Source organism: Ictidomys tridecemlineatus, chromosome 4 (assembly GCF_052094955.1).
Source record: "Ictidomys tridecemlineatus isolate mIctTri1 chromosome 4, mIctTri1.hap1, whole genome shotgun sequence".
In the NCBI taxonomy this organism is placed as follows: Eukaryota; Metazoa; Chordata; class Mammalia; order Rodentia; family Sciuridae; genus Ictidomys; species Ictidomys tridecemlineatus.
The window spans coordinates 193275091-193294909 of record NC_135480.1 but is presented as its reverse complement, the minus strand read 5'-3'; the positions used below and the strand labels follow the sequence as shown (position 1 = coordinate 193294909).

At 45.0% G+C, this 19819-nt stretch overlaps 1 protein-coding gene across 4 annotated transcripts in view; it reads left to right on the top strand.

Annotated features, from left to right (window-relative positions):
- The window catches only part of Astn2 (astrotactin 2), an 837958-nt gene that overhangs the window by 470670 nt on the left and 347469 nt on the right, over positions 1-19819 (top strand). For all 4 annotated transcript variants that reach the window (XM_078048074.1, XM_078048075.1, XM_078048073.1 and 1 more), the window contains one exon: positions 17599-17749. In XM_078048074.1, coding sequence (XP_077904200.1) covers positions 17599-17749 — 151 coding nt within the window. The remainder of the gene's footprint in view (positions 1-17598; positions 17750-19819) is intronic.

The following is a 19819-nucleotide window of genomic DNA, read 5'->3' as shown; positions in this document are numbered from 1 at the left end:
CAGCCCACCCCACTGCAGCTCTCCTGAGCCCCCTCCCCACCCTGCTACCATAGCAACTAGTGAACACTTAAGCTTCCTAACTCTTCAATTCTTGTTCATTTGTTTGGTGCCTGTTTGTACCCACTAGAATGTAAACACAATGAGAGTCAGGATGCTCTTACACCAAAACAATATATTAGGTTCATCTATTCACCTAATAGATGTTCAGTTAATGTCTTTTAATTTTTTTTTTTCCTATTCTTGCAATGCCAAATCCTCTCCCCACAAAATGAGGGAAAAAATTGCAGGAGAGGTCAGTTCTCCCAAGTTGATGGTCCAGTGCATATCTGAAATACTTCATACACCAACAGTGTCTCCTCTGCTTTCTTCCCTACACTTTCTTTTCCAACCAACAAGCATAGCCTTGTCTAGAATAAGACCTGTAGACAGCCCTGGGGCAGATAATCGCATCTCTCCCAGTACTAATGGATCTCTCTGACAGTAGGTCTGAGGCTAGGACTTCTTTACTACCTGAAAGTACACATCCTAATAGACACTTGGAGACTAGGGGATCAGCCCAAAAGCAGTGGACCCTTGGCTCCCTTGTCCACCTTGACCAGTTCCACACAAAGCCAACTCACCCCTCTGATAAATAGTAAAAATTAATTTTTCTTATTTTCTTTCTGTACAAGCCTAAACCTAAAGGTACTATCTAAGTAATAGTGCTGTGTTTTTTGAGAAATATTTGCTAAGTGATTGGATAAATGTATAAGCAGATGAATAAACAGATATGCTTTGTTATGAATGAACACAGAGCTCTATTGAAAATAGGGAAACTAAGACCCAGAATAGGGAAGTGCCGTGTCTGAAATGTGTCCCCTCAGAATTCACGTGTTGATCCTAACTTCCAGGACCTCAGTATGTGGCTAGACTTGGAAATCATGTCTCTAACGAGGTAATTAAGGTTAGATAAGGTCAGTGGAGTAGGGCCTGATCTAACATGATTTGTATCCTTATAAAAAAGGGAAATTTGGAGACAGACAGACATAAAGGGAGGACAATATGACAGTGAAGGGCAAAGACCAGAGGGACATGTCTACAAGCCAGGGGACCCCAAGGACAGCTGGCAAAGCAGCCAGGAGAGTTGCTGCATGGACAGGATTCTTTTGAAAAGGGGAGATTAACACACAGAGGAATGACAGACGGACAGGGACCACCCACAGGCCTCAGAGGGAGGCCTCTGACACAAACCCACCCCGCTGACACCTGGATCTTGGCTTGTCACAGCCAAGATTAAGCTGCTTTCTCTGTGGCACTGTTATTGCAGCCCGAGCAAACTAGCACGCGACGTGGCTCTCCAAACTTCCACGGAGCAGCAGAGCAGGGACTTAAACCCACATCTAGAGTCCAAGGCCACAGCTTTTCTCATGTCCTCCACGCCTCCAGGCAGCACAGTTCCTGATTTTGTAAGTGACAAAGGCTTCCAGATAAAGCCTGCCTATCTGGCTGAGAGATTGGGTTCATCTAGTGACTCCATTAACATTGACCTCCGGGAGCTTGCTGCTTATTACTCTCTCCTAATCCTTTCTCCATGTCTCTGGGGTGGAGACAAAGGCAAGATGACGGGTCCCTGTCTCCATGGCTTCTGCCCTCTGCTGGTCTCCCTTAGGTGGCCCATAGCAGGCATTCCTCCTGGTCTGACCCACCCTGAACTTCAGGATCCTCTCTCAGCACTGCTCCATAAAACCCAGGACCTTTGCCTGACTCTTCTGCCAACAAAACTCAGAACTTGCTGTTTCAAACCCAAATGCTCCAAAGTATTTTCTTAACAGTTTGGAGACATGGTCCTATTTATACTGTCGCCTTGCCTAAAACCCTCTGATACCTGGCCTGTGACTAGAGTCAGCACACCAAAGTAGACTTACCTGGAAGAGGTGCCCTGAATATCTTCTACAGGGTAGAAGAATACAGAGAGTTCAAGAACAATTGATTTCTGCATTCTCAACCTTGTAGTCACTGTGAAGGTTGAGGACATAGATTCAAAACATCTGATTGAACTAGTCATCAGATCATTTGCTCACCTGTAAGGCAGAGGAAGATAAGACACCCTAACTGATAAATCAATACAGCAGTATTCAATGTATATGTGTGCATGGGAGGAAGGATATGTGATTCCACAAAGCCAAATGGGTGCCATCCCCAGATAAAGGAGACATAGATATTATATAAATTAACATAAGGGCTGTTCACTGTGGCCTCACTCACATCTCCACATATCAACCCCAGTTAAATGCCATCTCCCTCTTAAAGTCTCTCTTAAAAAAAATATTGAGAGTGTGTTCGGGTCGATGCATTTTTTTCTTGCCTTTAAAAATTCTAATAACATAAACCTTTTATACATAATTAGCTATACTTGGAAATTATGACTTATTTTTTTTACACAGCATTTATTTGAATGAATCATAATGTCTATAGCTGTCTTCTCACTGTTGGACATTTAGACCATTTCCACTTTTAACCCCATCTTAGGCAATGCTCTGATAGACACCTTGGTAGGTGCATCTTCACCTGCATTGCTTATTTTTCCCCTTATAATTTATTACCATAATCACTTGGTCAAAATGTAAGAACACTTCAGGAGCCTTGATACATTTTGCAAGACTGCTTCCCATAAATTTTGGCAAGTTATATTCCCACCAGTGGAATAGGAAGCTAGCATCTTACTGCACCCCTGCCAGCACTAAGAATTATCATTTGACAAAAATGTTTACCTACCTGATTGTTGAAAACGAATACCTTCTTGTCAAATCGCTGCAAATTAAGACACAGGCAGACTTTTGGAGACTAGTTTAACCCCAGGTTTTCCTTTCCTCAACCCTATTTTCTTTGCAATCCAGTCTTGCTTGCCTTTTGCCTTGTTGCTTAGGGTGCTAACTCAAATATAATGACTGTTTTCAGCCCAGGATCCTCTGTACCTCTCCTCCTCTTCCTCTTCTTCCTCCATTTTTTTTTTCTTTTCTCCTTCCTCCCTCAGGGCCATTGCTGCTGATTCTTCCAAAATAATGGAATTCTTTATTTACTTTGAATAAGACTGTTTTTGCATGCAATTTAAAATTTAAAATGTATAAAGGTATTGAATTATTTCTCAATCCATGCTTCCTCCTCTTTCTGAGCTCCCATAGACATTTCTCATAGTCTTTCTGCCAAAGTAATCTCTACTTTGGAAGATTGTTGGATTCACTGGGCACAGAGGCATAGCTTATTCTTATCTGTGTCCCTGATAGCTCATAATATGGGCAAAACACAGTAGGTGCTTAATGATGGATGGATGGATAGATGGATGGATGGATGGACGGGTGGGTGGATAATTGGATAATTACTTCATTATTCCAAAAGAAATGAGTACTCATCATTTAAGGCATTGAATACCTAACAGTCTTATAATCATTGATGGCCAGTGAGCAATTAAAGAGGATTTTTCACCATGTAAAAAGTCATTAAATTGTGTGGCTAACCCTGATGCTTCAACATAGCAATAGTACTTATTCAGCAAATGAATTAACCAACTAGGGTTTAATTACCATAACTCACAATCCTCTACTAAATTTCTTTGCAAGTAGCTGATGGGCCAGACACAGCCCTTCCATGCCTGTGATTTCTGTTATATAAAGTAATTTGTTGTAGGCAGGCATAGGCACTTTGTGTTCTGCATAAGCTAGAGTTTCTTGGGGAATTGAGCTTCCTTCTAACCGGTCAACACCATGCAAAGGTTGCTGCAGCCACACAGGTATGGACTGTGAAGCACAGTGGAAGGGAATTCACACTGGTCAGACTTTGCTCTGTGCCTGGCAATGCATGTGGTGTCGCATTTTGTTTCCATATCTGTACGGCAAGGTAGGTGCAATAATCTCCATTTGACAAATAAGGAAGGCTCTGATTCCCCTCATGGAATCCTCAGTGCCGTTCTCTTCCCACCTGTCTGTCCTTTGTTCTAGCAACACTTGAAATTTCATCTTCTCCCTGCACACTCGTGGGACTGAGTACATTCTCCACAGTTCCTTGTCTCTCTGTTACTCTCCCTTTGCAAGGGTAGGGCCTACGTCTTCTCTGCTCTCTGGGTAGCCTCTTATGCTACTGCTCTTGTTATATCTGTCCCTCAGACACATTTTAGACCTCTTTTCTCAAGACTCTCTGACCCCCCCCCCCCACTGTCACCAGTCATTGCAGGCTATGTACACTGCCCAAGAAATCCTGGGACTGATTTTAAGCCATCCATTCTTACCGTAGGGTCTTCATTTCTTCATCTGTCAAATGGAAACAGCAGAACCAGGGACAATGCTGACAACTTTAAAAAATAATGTGCGTAACATCCCTTTACAGATGATTCCGTTCTGCACACATGGAGGGATAGTTAAAATAGTGAGCAGGGTCCTTGCTGGTGCTAATTTGGCAGTCCATCAACAACAGGCCCACCATTAGTTAATTTGAATGTCTGCAGCTCTTTGAGGATAAAGGACATCCCTACATACCTGTACAGACCTAGAACCATGCCTCATGGGTAGCAGGTGCTCCACAAATAATCTGTCAACACCATGCAAAGGTGGCTGCAGACACACAGGTGTGCAGCCACACAGCCTGAATCAAAATCGAGTGCCAGCAAGACACCTCTTTAGAAATCTTCCAGTTCCTAGCTGGAGGAAGCAGGTATTTTTCTGCAGCCTAGGGGATGGGAACACTTCCTCCAGGCTCTACCAGAACTAAGGCTACTGGGTGACATAGATTCCTGACCCTCCTACCTCAGGGAGATTCAGTGATATTTGAAGCAGCTCCCTTTGAAAGCAATCTGAGGGAGTGTTAAGTCCCGATTTTTTTCACACATGTAGAAACCAAGGCCCCAAGAATGAAGGGGCTTGCTCAGAATCACCATGAACTAGTGGCCAGAACCATTTGGAATCCAAGTGTCCAGACTCAACCCAGGGCGATTTCTACTGTTCTGCTCTCATCCAGCTCAGCCAGGAAGCATTTGGGGATTGCAAAGGATTCTCCAAAGCCCCTCCACGGCCACCTCTGTTAGTACACATTCCCTGTGGGACTTCAGCCGTCTGGCTTTCTGGATCTTTGCTGCATTTTTCCTTGAACACCCATGGCACCATCAATGGGCAGATCCATCACCTCCAGAGTTCTTGGTGTCCTCTTGTTGTTTTGTTTTATTTTTGTCATAAGGACACTTACCATGACATCTATCCTCTAAATAAATTTTTAAGTGCACAATCCACTATGATTAACAAGAGGCACTATTTTGTACAGCAGATCTCCAGAACTCATCCACAGTGCAGAACTGCAACCACATCCATCTTGAGGTCTATCTTTTCATCTCTTCTCAGACTATGATACTGTCATTCCCCAAAGGGAGGCATCAAGGGTACATGGCCTGAAGCTCTTGAAACCTTCATTCCTTTAACGGCCAATTTACTTGGAAGTTGGGCCAGGGCTTTTCCTTCTTTCATTAATTCCTCAGTAAGAGCTTTTATTATTTATTTATGTATTTGTCCATTCATATAAACATGCTGGAATTATTGGATGACCACCTAGTAAGTGTTATTGTGTAAAACCCTTGAGGTACAGAGATTCTGCCTTTAGATACTGAGAGTCTAGTGAGAGAAATACGATGTAAACCTGGCTCTCCTTCCCCATTTCTCTCTTCTTTACATTTCCTTTTCTTCCTCTTTCCTTCTTTGCTCCAACACTTACCCTCTCCCTCTCCACTTGCTTACAATGGAGTTGAGCTGTGAACACTTTACATCATTAAATACATTGAAATTGATACTCAGACGGCGTGGAAGTTAGAAATCCCCCAGCTTTGAGTTCAGATGGAGCTGGGTTTGGATCTCGATGAGCTGTGTGACCTGAAGCTAATCTCTTCGCCTCCACAGGTCTCATTTCTGCATCCCTGTAGCAGGGTTCCATGTGGTTTCCTTACAAGGTTGCTGTGAATACTACATGAGACAATGCAGGTGGGGAATTCAGTATCTTGGGAATGGTTCCATGATCAGCAATAATGAAAAATACTTAAGATTTAGTGAGACTTGGAGAATGTGATGAACTTAATTAGGCTTGGATGGATGAAAGAGGAGATAAGTGTTCCAAGACAGTGGGGATTTGTCAGCAGAGTAAATCTTAGAGGTACTGGCTAAGGAGAAGCTCATGGAGTTGGAAAGCTTAGTGGCTGCCCATCCCCGCCGTTCCAGCCACCCAGAACTTTTCAGAAACGTCTCCCCCAGGCTCAGCAGTAGCCAGCAAGTCTTGGGTTCTAGGATTCACTGTAGGCCACTGGGTAGTTCCTTGGGAAGGAGGCAGGAGCTGACTTATGTGTCCTCAAGTGGCAGAGGCCAGGCTGGCCTGGACAGAAGCCAGCAGCAGAGGTCCCTGGCAACATGCAGGTGGGACAGATAGGAGAGCCCAACACAGACTGGCTGCTGAGTGACAGCTCTCTGGAGACCAGGCTACAGTCACTATAATCACCACACCTTACCTCAATGCTCACTATCACCCAGGTTTCCCTAGAGACCCAGAGGAGGAAATGGAATGTGCAAGACAAGGAAAAGGGGCGCTGGCTGCATTTGTGGGGGTAAACAGCTCTCTTCCTATTGCCAAGGTCCTTAGCTTTTAATTCAAATCTTTCAGTTCCCAAATATGACACTGGGTGGAATTTCAGAGTGTGGTATTCTACAAGTGATATTCTAGAGGAGAATGTGGACTTTAGAGCCAGCTTCTGTTGGATTCATGTTAAGGCTCCACTGAGCTTCGGCTCTCGGAGGTCTTGCCTCTAAAATACTTCTTTGGAAACTTGCCAGCCCCTGACTCCCAGGAAGCAGGCGTCTTCCTACACTCTAGGTAATTGGAACCATCCCTCCAGGTTCTCCATAGAGGACTACAGGCTTTGTATCCCTTAGCCTCACTTCTCTCATCTGTAAAATAGGGTAATCAGATTTAACTTGCAGATTGAACTAGAAAATACCCATAAAACACACACAACAGAGCCCCTTCTCTTCTGCCCATGCCACACCCAATGAGCTCACTGCCGGTTTCTGCCGCCCTTCGCCTTCTCCCTCTGCTCCTCATTCTGTCTGTCTGTGCTGTTTTTCCAGCACCCCTCCTCTTCCTTCCTTCTCCTTTGCTCATCATCATTGTTGCCATCTTCCTTTGAGATCCGTATATCACTTCCTCCTCTGGGAAGCCTCCTCAGACCCCAGTAGGAGGGTCATGGCTTCCTCCTAGGGAATCTCCTGACCTATCTTCATGCATCTGTCCTAAGTCTTTACCTGCTCTCTCGGCCTTCTCCTGGGTCTTTCCTGAGGCCAGGGGACTTGTCTCAGCACTTCTGAGCCCTGGGCATCTAGCAGAAGGTAGCACCAGTAGGTGCTTGAGAAATTCAAAATGTACCCCCACCTTGTCATGCACAGCAGCACTAAATATGGGGGGCTGCAAAAGAAAAAAAAAGAAAAAAACTACTTTTATCCAGAAAGAACAGAAGGGGAGATGGGGAGGGACAGGGGCATGCTTGTTTGCACAAGGTGCAGTTCTCCAGTCACCATCACAATGACTGTTTAGAGATGAGGAAACGGAAGGTCACAAAGGAGAGGTCACTCATGCAAAGACAAACCTATAAGGACTTTAATTTTATTTTTCTGAAGCCAAAGTCTGTTCTCCTTTCACCACACCACGTGTGCCCCTCTAAGATGCAATCATTTTGATGTGATCATAGCTGTATTTTAATTTCCTGTCTCTTCCTATCTGGACCAAATTTGCTGACTATATTCACAAAGGGACCCATATTCAGAGAAGAACTTTTTCTACCAAAGTGTCAGTCTACCCAGGAGCTCTGCACCTGAAGTGCATGCTGGGGGTCCATAAAATTACATGAGAAGGTAGTGCACCTTTGCTTTGACCAGGCTACCACTGAAATCTACCATTTCTTCCAGACACAAGCAACAAACATGGCTGTGTTAACAGCTCCTGTGACTTTGTCACCAATAGAAACTACATGTAGTTTGATCATATTTGTTGAAGATGTCTTAAAAATAGTTTGTGCTCATCACTTCTTTGAATTTATTCTTCTTATTATATCTGCTACTAGATCTTTTTATTTAATACCAATAAAGAAGCATATACATATTATTATATTACAAGTAGCTTTATAAAAAGATTCCAATGAATGATTTCTTCCATAGTGCTTTTGCATTGGATTTTATGCATATAAACGCAGAATTCTAAGATGTGTTTCTCAGGCTTCAGCAGATTGACAAGAGAGTCCTGGGTACCACATAAGAGCTCCCTTCTTTGGGTTTTAGCAATTTTCAGGACTGATGAAAAGCCTGCCCTTGATAACATCACTACAATAGTAAGAGCCAGCGTACTGTTTTTGTTTGGGGCTTTGTGCTTTGGAGTGTTTCTCAGACTTTATTGTTCATTCACTCATTTGTTCGTTCATTCATTCATTCATTCATTCATTGTCCAATAAAAATCTGGTGATTGTTCTAAACACCGCTTTAGACTTTGGATTGCAGCAAGCATGAGGTAGGACAAATCTCCTACCTTCATGTAACTCTTATTATTTCTGTAATCCTTATGATTACCTAAGATTAGTTATTATCACCAGTGATTTGTGCACTAGGAAACTGAGGCTCAGAGAGGAATGAGCTGTTAAGATTCTCTGAGCTAATGAATGGCAGGGCTTGGATTTGAACCAGGGCTTCTTCATAGTAACATGTTTGAATTTATGTATGATTTCCCTACGAATTATGTAAATCCCTTGGTTTCCTCAGGTGAAAAACTATGGGAATAAATGGTTCACTCCATCTCCCTCTCTCTCTGTCTCTCTCCATTTGTATCTTTGAAATTGACCACTGATGATTGAAAGACTGAAAGCTACTGTCAGCCTTCTTGGAAAGCCACATAATGTTATTGATAATTTGAGCTGGAAGGACCCTTAGAGATCACCTCATCATTGTACCAATGTGGAATATGAGTCCCAGAGTTGGGCCCCTGATGCTGTCCCTGCTAGCGGGGACAGTCTCATCTACTCTCTAATGGTGGTCTCTCCTGTCTCAGGGAAATGTCCTCTGCCATCCTCCACCAGGGTCTCACAGGCTCATGAGCAGCAGGATACACTCCCAGTCAAGGGAAAGAGCCTGCTTCCTGAGCACCCTCTTCTGAGAACCTAGCCTCCCACCTCTGGGAGCTTCCCATCTTAATGAGCTTCACTGTGAGATAAGAATTGTGAGGGGCTCTCCATGGCTCCATGTAGGTATTTCATGAATAAATCATCTTCAAGCCTCAGCATTTGTCACTAAACCTCCACCGCCCGCCCCCCCCCCGCCCCTTTTCTTTTTAAAAATACTGATGAGACTTGCAAAGGGGGAGGGAGGGAGGAGGGGGGTGAGGAGGAGAATTTCATTACTGAGTACTCAGAATAAGTAGAGAGAGGAGAATGATGGCCTTGGAGGGCCAGTGGACACCATGGTCAGTGTGTAAGGTGGGGGCTGGAGACACGTCATTCAGTAGTCCTGGGGAAACCCTGGTGTGGCAGGACCTCACAGGCCACAAGCTGGTTTGGCTTCAGGCTTGATGCTGTCCAGGGAAACCTGCCCCTCCCAGCCACACCCCCAGTTCCCGAGGTAAGATTGGCTCCTCTGCCATATGCTGTCACAGTGCTCTGTATTTTAGAGCATCTATCACAGTTTGTAACTATAGACTTAGATACTGACATCGGCAAAGACATGGACACAGAAACCTAGACCCTGATAGAGACATAGTCATAGGCTTAGATTCAGAATTATGCATATTGCTGTCGAGGCAGGCCCTTGCTGAGTGGCTCTGTTCTGTCAATTGTCTGTGAGCCCCAGGAAGACAAAACCCACTTGTTTTCCTCTTTTCTGTACACCTGACCTCCAACCCACATGGTGAGTGCTGAGCAAATATTTAGTAAATGAACAAATGCGTTTCCAAAACATGACAGCCTTGTGTGGAGAGTCCCATTGGAGCCTGGTGGGCATGAGGGGCTTTCATATCTTTTAACTCATTGAATCTTGACCCACCGCCCTGCGTGTTGAATACTCTCATCTCTATTTCACAGATGGACAATGGACATCACAATCATTTTCCCTTTGTTCCCCAGACCACACAGCTGATCGGCCTCACGGGTCCCCTCCGCCTCTTCCTCCAGCCCTGTCCCCATTCAGTGAACAGCTGCGGCATGCCCCATGCGCTGGGGGGTATGACAGGGAAGGCTCTCAGCATACAGGAAGTTTCAAGCTACTCAAAGCCACAAGCAGCTTACAGGAAGCTATGAGACCACTCTGCACAGCAGTCCTCATCTCCACCTAAATTAGAGCAACTCATAATTGCTGGAGGAAGGGACCAGCCCCAGAACCTCAGGGGAGGAAGGGATCTTAAAGAGGAAGGAAGGATACCAAGGAAACTAGAGTTAGACACTGCCAGGGTGAACCTGGCTCTGTCACTGGGGCTCCCTGCCAGCCCTCTCACCTCTGTAGGTCCTGCATGTAAGGACTTGCAACTTTTAAAATAAATTAGTAACAATAATAATGGAGATAATAACAGGATCCCATAGAGTTGTGGCAAGAATTAAATGGGATGGTCCACGTCAAGTCAAGTGTTCTTACAAATTCTCAATAGAGATTCTCAGTAGATATTAACTCTCATATCTGGTGAGAGTGTACATCCCTCCCGTGAAAGCATGACTCCCCTCCATGACCATCCAGGTAGTGGCCTTCCCTCCTAGGCAATGGCCCTCCATCCTTAGCATTCTTGAAGAGGTCAGCAGTGATAATGGGAAGGTTGTGTGACCACCGTTGCAGAATAGCTCTGATTTTAGAAAAGCCTGAATCTTGAATCAAATGTATGAAATATGATATGTCAAGAGCTTTGTAATGTTTTGAACAACTAATAAAATAAATAAATAAGTAAGTAAATTAAATTTAAAAGAAAAGAAAAGAAAAGCCTGAATCTAACTTCCCACTCACTATTTCCCTCTCCTAAGGTCTTTCATTCACTAAATCTTTATAAACAGCCACCATGTTCTGGGCACTGTAATAATACTTCACCCATGTTATTTTCATCTGATCTCAGAATGGTCTGATACTCAAAATGCAGCCTCAGTTTCTCTTCCCATTAAGTGGGGGTGATCATGTCATTTGCACCATTGTTTGGGGAATGACTAAGTGGGTTGACGCATGTGGTGCTGAAACCATTGCTTAACATATGAATGTGCAGTGGGCATTTCTGTTGTTGTTATTGCCTTAATGATTCTTATACATTATTCACCCGTTATGAGTTTCACATGTGTGTGTTCCTACAGGTACCCAGGGTAATGATGTCCGTCTCATTCCACCATCTTTCCTGCCCCCAGGCTCTTTCCCCACCTCTCTCTCTCCTTTACCCCATCAAAGTTCCTCCATTTTTCCCATGCCCTCCCAGACCCCGCAACTATGGATCAGCATCCACTTGTCAGAGAGAACAGGAAGGGAACACTGTGTCCCCGAACAGCAGAAGGACAAAAGGGACAAACTCCCTCTGTCAAGTTCTTTGATAAGGACACTTACTCCCACTCACAAAGTCTTCCACTCCTCTCACAGCTTTTTGTCACTGTGACCAAAAGGCCTGACAAGGACAGTGTAGTGGAGGAAAAGTTTATTTTGGTTCAGTTTCAGTAGTTTGGTCAGCCTTTGTTTGCGGGGATTGGCTTGCTTAGCTTAGCATGATATTCTCCAGCTCTACCCATTTACCTGCAAATGCCATGATTTTATTCTCTTTTAATGCTTGTTACATTCTTAAGGCATTGTTTTGCAACTTTGAGGGACACTCAGATGGTAGCAATGCTTACTAGTTACTGGCACTTGCTGCATTACTATTTCTATTTTTCAGATGAGAATATGGAGGCCAGAGTCTAAAGGGGCTTGCCCCTAAATCTCACAGTGAATGAAGCTGGGGTTCTGCCCCAGGGCAATCCAACTGCAGACAACCTGCCTTTTCATCCACAGCTCTACCCTTTCTCATGTGGTTGGGTGCTGTGAAGGGTACACCCCAAGGTGGAGTGGGTGGGAGGAAAATTTGATTTCTATCAAGAGTCTGTTCCACCTCCCTCCTTCCCTTGGAGCTCAGGAAACAAAGTTGCCAGTTGTTACCAGAGAATGATTAGTGTGCACCTGTGGGGGGCTTGCCACTGTCTCTGCTCTGAGTCATCCATTCACACCTCTCTATGAGCCACACAGACCTTTCCTGGTGTTTATTAGCTGCAGGCCATGTCAGCGTCTGTTCCCAGCTGCCCTGCCTAGTGCTCACCCTGCATGGGGCTCGGGCCAACTGGAACCCAGGTGATACATTTTCACTTGGCCACTCAGGTAATGAGAGGATGGAAGCCTCATCTGGCCTGGTGGGGTCTGGCTGACTTCATTTTGAACGGGAAAAAAAAAGAATTAGGATGTCAGGGCTAGAGAGATGGCTGAAAACATTTTAGAAAAAGTTTGGACTTAGGTGCAGAAACAGGTGTAGAGAGACCCCCCCACCAAAAAAAAAAAAAAGAAAGAAAAACAGAATAATAATAAGCTCAGAACAGTATCTGGATCAAATATTTATTGAATGAATGAACAATGAATAAAATTGCATTGGGTTTTAGAATTTGGAAAACACATTTTATGTATCATGTTATTGTATTCTTGCAATAAATAATCTGCAGGCTTGGCAGCAAGACAGATAATGTTCCTATTTTATAAACGAGAAGTCTCAAGTTCAGGAGAAATTTCACACAGAGGGGAAAGAATGAGGCCTCTGGACCTGAGTATGCCTTGGTTCAAGTCCTAACTCCAAAACGGCTTCAAGGTTTTCACGGCCCTAAATCTGGAGGATGTTTGTCTTAGTTTCTTTATGCTACTATAACAAAATACACAGGCTCAGTAATTGATAATGAGTAGAAATTTATTTCTCCTTGTTTTGGAGGCTGGGAGGACCAGCAGGTTCATTGTGGGGTGAGCAGTCATCTCTGCTTTCAAGATGGTACCTTGAGCACCACGTCCTCCACAGAAAGGGAACACTGTGTCCCCGCACAGCAGAAGGACAAAAGGGACAAACTCCCTCTGTCAAGTTCTTTGATAAGGACACTTACTCCCACTCACAAAGTCTTCCGCTCCTCTCACAGCTTTTTGTCACTGTGACCAAATAGCCTGACAAGGGCAGTGTAGAGGACAAAAGGTTTATTTTGGTTCGGTTTCAGAAGTTCAGTCTATGGTCAGCTGACTCCATAGCTCTGGAACTCTTCCCTTGGGTTTGGATTTCTAGCGTCCATGATTGTAAGAGAATAAATTTCTGTTTTAAAGCACCTAGTGTGTGGTGCCTGTGATGAAGCTTCTAGTAAATGAATACACAGTGTTTCCCCTTTATTCCAACATGGACGGGGCTACTGTGGGTTACATGCATAGGCCAGGAGTCAGGCACCAGGGTTACACAAAGTTCACAGGTTCTGCCCTTCCCTTTCTTCCTCCTCTAGACAAAAAGGAACTGGACTCAGATTCCTACTGGATGGATGTACCATCACGAGAACTCTGACCCTCCCAAGACACAAGACACAGTTGCTGACCCTTAATGGTGGCATAAGGAAAGCTCAGGACCAGAAGCCTGACCTTGCCGCTCCTGAGACCTGCTTCCCCTAGCTGCCCAATAGGAAGGGAAATGTGTAGCTCCAAGGGCTGTTATATGGAAATCAAAAGAAACTGCCCAGCAAAGGAGCTGAGCACGGTTCTTGGCACATGGCAGGTGCTCAGGCCATCATACATAGCGAAGATGACCTTCACGATGAGTTGACCCCCGGTGAGGCCTGGATCTCTCCCAGGTCCCCTGATGCACCAATGCGACACCCCTCAGTCCACTTGGACTCTGCCCATAGGACTGCTCTCTCTCTCCCTCCACTATCAGGGCAGCTGTAAGATCTAACAGACACCACACCCTGGCTGGGATGGTAGAGTGAGCCCTTGGTGAGAAAATGCCTGCATCCAGCGCAGCCTGGTTCCTTTCCTCTCTCATCTTCAGACTCTTCGTCGCCCACAGGCAGTCACTTCCCTGCTAAACAGCCCTGTGTCGGAGCTTTGAGTTGTAAGGGGCACTGCCTACATGCAGCATGGAACAAGGTTTAGGCAGAGCTGGTCTTTCTAAAGCTCACCACCTCCTATTTGTATTGCCTGAGCCGTCTCTGGGTTCCACAGGAAGCCGGCATCCTTTGCTTATTTTTCTCTTCCCTCTGTTTCTCTCTCACTCTCTGCCTCTGTAGCTCTCTGTGGGTTCTTTCCCTGTGTCTTTCTTTTCACTTTCAGTCTTTCTGCTTCTCTCCCCTCCCCTCTCCCCTCCTTACCTTACGCCTGGGTTCTGTTTAGCTGGATGCTTTCTCCTCTTTCCATCTCCACTTCTAACTCCTCTGTTCTCTCTTTCCCTCTCCTGTCGTCTCCTCCCCCGCACCCTTTCCTGAGCCTTCTCTGTCTCCATTTGCCTGTGGTTTAGTCTCTGTGTCTGTCCTCGACATGTGTGTCTCTGTGCATCTGTCTGCCCACCCACCTGTCTGTCCATCTGTTCCTCTGCCCCTATTTGTCTTCCTGTGGATGTCTAAATGTGTTTCTCCCTCTCCTTTGCTCTTCTTTCTGTCTGGCAGTTTTTCTTATCCTCTCACTCTCTCAGATGGTCTCTCCTGTGTCTCGTCTCCCCCGTCTCGTCTCCCCCTCTCCCTCTCTGTTGCTTCCTCTCCCTCTGGGGTGGTTAATATTTTAATAGCCTTAATCTCTTTCCAGCATCCTCAAGTCTCGCCATGATTCAAAAGTGGCAAGTCTCCTGCGAGCTTCATTTCAGGAACTGTGAAGCCCCCACACCTGTCACCTCACAAGGGACAATCTGGTGGCTCCCCTTGCTTGTTCTCCTCTGTCTCCACCCTGTAGACCTGAACCTGAAGGATGAGAAATGAGAACCCAGAATGGGGACAGAGAGGAGAGTCTCCTGCTGGAGCAGGCTCCGGGAAAAGCACTGCCTGGTGGAGACTGCGTCTGTGGCTTCCGCTTTTCTTTCTTTCTTTTGAAAATATCTGTCTAGTGTTTGTTCTTCCCTGTGCGAGGGACTGAAGAAGGATGAATAAATCTTTAGACCCGTTTCTTTAAAAGCTTACAGTTTCTCTGGGTGACCATGAAGCCAATCTATAAAATCAATAAGACAAGAGATTTAAAAAATATGTTCAAAAGCCAAAGGAATCAATGCAAGTGGGGAAGGTAGAGAAGGCTGTACCAACCAGGGAGTAATAAGCCCTGGGGCAGTGAGGACCTTGCCAACATCACTGCCGAATCCCCAGTAGATAGAGTAGCGCCTGTCCGTAGTAAGCACTCAAGAAGCGTGGGCACTATGTGAATGAAGAATGAACAAATAGGAACAGTCATTCAGGAAGGTCATTTTCAGAATTCAGAGCTGGGCATCCCAGCCAGAAGGAAGAAAGCAGTTAAAGATTCAGAGAGGTAAAGGTACAGGTTGCAGGATGACACTCGAGAAATTTCCATTCCTGCTGCATTTGGAGTTCAGAATTTTAATTAGGGATGCTCAACAGGGAAACTCCATGTACATATACCCAAATCCCCAAAATTCCCAAATCTGAAATGCTTCTGGTCCCAAGTATCTTGGATAAGCCGTATTCAATCTGTATAGACTGATCCAGATCCTTCTTCAGGGCCAACTCACCCAGCCCTCAGCTGTGTTGATCAGTGGCTATTGGCCTGCAGGTATGTTCCCCCTGGACATTGCCTTCAACCACAGGAAACACCTCACCCAAGGATATCTGCTTCCAGATTGTAGCCCTCAGCCAATGGCTGGCTAATGTGGGCATGCAAAGCCCTGGATCCCTTGCCTTAATCCTGTACATCCATAAAGGGCCACCCCAGCCCCAGAGCTCCCCTCAGGATAACTCTTTACAGATACATCTCTAAAGGTTATTCAACACTTAACTGCCTTTCATAGTCTGCTTTTAGGGAACCTGACCCAGTACCCTGCGTTCAAAAAATGGAAAGAGGCATGTGGCCGGGGGATAGAGTGTGAGGATGGGGTGGACAGAGCTGGATGGGTAGACAGGGGCCAGATCACAGAGACTCCTTAAGGCCAAAGAAACTCATTTAGGCTGAGTTCTGCATCTACTGGGGAGCCACTGATGAGAGGAGTGTCTAATCAGAGCTGTGATTTACCAGGCTCAATGGCAGTCAGTGGAAAGATTGGACAGAAGCACTGGGATGAGGCTCAGTGGTTGAAGACTTGCCTAGCATGCTCAAGGCCTTGAGCAAATAATAATAATAACAATAATAATAATAATTATTATTATTATTATTATTATTGTTGTTGTTGTTATTATTATTATTTAAGATAGGACCGAAGTAGATAAGATTAGAGGCAGGACATGAGTTAGAAGACCCAAGACCCAAACTTAGAGCTCCAAGACTGCAGAGAATTAGAATGAGCAAATCTGTGAAGGATGGTCCAGAGACATTACTAACAGTACCCTTGGATCCTTCTGCAGCATGTGCATAACCTTTCTTTCACGGCTACCATCTCAATGAGCCATATACCATGGAAGAAATGTTGCCTCTTCCCACGGTCTCTGGTGTGCCTTTAACATCCCCTGTTGCTGTGGGGATCCCGCATATCCCCATGTGAGGGACTCTCTTCTTTGAGGACCTTTCTCCAGAAAATTGCACCAGGAACATTCTTCTGCATCCCTATGTTGTAGAATCCAACTTACAGAATTCTATCTTGCAGAATTTTGGCAGATCCATGGCTTATGGTATCTAGTCCACTCTTCTCTTTTGGGAACCTCATTTGGGAAAAGCCTGTGTTACCCTGAATCTCATGACCTCTCCACTAGCTTGTTGCTGACAATCTTGACAGTGTGACTTCTAGGCAATGGTGGAAAAAAACAACTATCCGATCTGGGCCCCAGGGCCAGACTCCTGTGTTTCTTGCCTCTGATGTCTGTAGTCTGGGACTTGGGAGAAGCCTCACGGCTTTTCATAGCTTCCGTTTCATAAATTGAATATCAGGTTAGAACACTGGTGTTAGAATAATAGAAATGCACCCATTTGTAGAGTTATTCTAGGGAGTTCTAGAACTTACAAAACAAATATGATCAAGGTCAGAGTTGTATAAGTAGGAAGAGCTTTCTTTTTGGACTCGGAAGGAAATGTGGTATAAACTTTAATTCTATCACATCACAAGCTGGGTGGCCTCCAACAAGACACTTGGCCTTTCTGAGCCACAGTTCACCTAGTGATAAAGTGGAAATCTCACACCTATCTTTCAAAATTATGAGGATTCATGAAACAAAGTTCTACGTCCATTTCTCTTTATTACGATAGGACTTCAGTCCCATGCCCTATGATGGCACACCTATTATTAATTCTTCCTTTTGAAATATTTATTTGTATTATTTTCCTGATTTTAAGCAAAATAAGTGATGATATCCAGTAGGATGGATTTTATTTTTTTGAATACAAACACAGTTGTCTTCAGGGTTTAACCATCCCCTTTCTCTCCAAGGGAAGAAGCGATGCTGTCCACGTACTTTGAAACCATCAATGACCTGCTGTCCTCCTTCGGGCCAGTTCGTGACTGCTCCCGGAACAACGGGGGCTGCACTCGCAACTTCAAGTGCGTGTCTGACCGCCAGGTGGACTCTTCAGGATGTGTGGTGAGTGCCCATTGGCCCAGGCACATGGTACCTGCCCAGGTACCAAGGCTACCTGTTCAGATTGATCCTTGTGAGGGGAAGCTGTCAGGGAGGATACAGTACTCAAAGTTCCTGCCCCGTGGCCTCTGGGATCATTAAACCTACCTCTCTGAATTGTTGGAATGATGATTTGAGGTATGGTAATTCAAGCACCTATCATAAAATAGATCCTTGAGGGGCCCTGATTTCTGGAAGCCTATAGTCCTTTGGGGAATAAGATAGAGCATGCCTTAGCCCTGTGAATACCTCAGGGGTAGGGGAGAGGATCACTGAGATATAAATAGTGTAAAACTTAGGTGATTTGCTGTGGCCTAGAAGGGAAAATTTCATTTGAAACCTAAGGTTTGCAATGGGTGCCTTGGGAAGTTGGTATTAGAAGTGGGTTCAAAAGATAAATCACACATCCAAAGATCAGTACATGGAGAAGCTTCTAGATTATGAGGTGATATAATGGAACTATTTTAGACTTAGGGATCAATAGGTCTTCGGAGGTGGATGGGCAACTGGAGATGTTACTAATTAGAATTCTTAAAGATTATAAGTACAGGGGCGCACACCTGTAACCCCAGATTCTCATGAGGCCGAGGCAAAATTGCAAGTTTAAGGTCAGCCTCAGCAACTGAGCAAGACTCTGTTTTAAAATAAAATATAAACAAGGTCTGGGGATGCACCTCCGTGGTAGAGCCACACTGGGCTCAATTGCCAGTATCACAAAGACAAAGAGGAGTCAACTTATCTTAGGAAAAGAGAGCAGATGCCAAGGCAGTGATGTGGGGTGAGGGATGCAGCCATTTTTGCATGAGTATGGGTATCAGGGAAGATAAGTGAGATCCCTGTTGGGATTTCCCTACCATTTTATTAAAATGGCCTAGGGTAGTTGTTCCAAGATTACAGCCCTCTAGGGGTTAGGTCCAGGAACCTGAATTTTTAACATGTGAAAGAGAGGCAGAGGTATTGAAAACACACTGGGAAAGTCTTGCCCCATGGTTAGTCTTGGCCTCACATCAGTGCTTCTTGTCTTGTCCCTTTCCACCCACTCCAGGCACATCTCTCACTATGTTACTTCATTCTACACTAGAGCCAAATGGAGCTGATTTTATATATATGGTTTTCTGTTCCTTTGTTTGTTTTTGCAATGCTGGCGATGGATCCCAGGCTCTTGCACTTGCTAGGCAAGCACTCTACCACTGAGCTACACTCCCAGCCCCGGATGTAGTTCTTTGAACATGTTGCCCACCGAATGCCTCACGGCCTTAGCTTGGGTTGTCCTTTGTCCTTTCTGCTTAGAGAGAATTGCTGTGCTGGCCCATGGAGCAGAGAAGTGGGCATATTTCCAGCTCCATCTCTTAGAGGAAGTCTTTCCCTTCTCCCTGGAGAAGGGGCGATGCTCTTCCTGGCATCATTACTGGTTCTTGTACCCACAGTTCTCATATTGTCTGTGATGCTCTACAGCACATATTGGCTCTAGAGTTTCTCTCTCCCAATAAGTAGAGGGAAAATTCAGGGAATCTGTTGACTCAGCTCAGTACTCCCACACTAGGAGGGGAGGGATGGGGTCAGGAATGGGAATCCCTGCTCTGGATTAAGCTCTCTGAATGAAACCCAAGGAAAACCGATACACCAGTGTCCATGAAGTACCTTCATACCAGCTGGGGAAATAGAGACCAGGAGACCAATGCACTAAGAAGCTTCTAGATAAGAGAATGTGTTATACAATGAAATTATTTTAGGCTCAAAGATCAACAGGTCTTCAGAGGAGGATGGACAATTCATGATGTTACTAATTAGAATTCTTAGGATTGTAGGTGACAGAAACTCAACACAAAGTAGTTCAGGTATAAGGGGAAAATATACTGGTTCCCAAGTGGGAGTTTAGGCCCAGTTGGATCAAGGGGCAAAAAAACCAATGTCATTGGGGTCCCACTCCATGTCTTAGTTCTGCTTTCCTTAGCATCACACCATTGTCTCCAGCTGGGCTTCCTCCAGTCAGTGAGTCCTACAGAACAGGAATACCTCTTTCCTAGTCCCTCC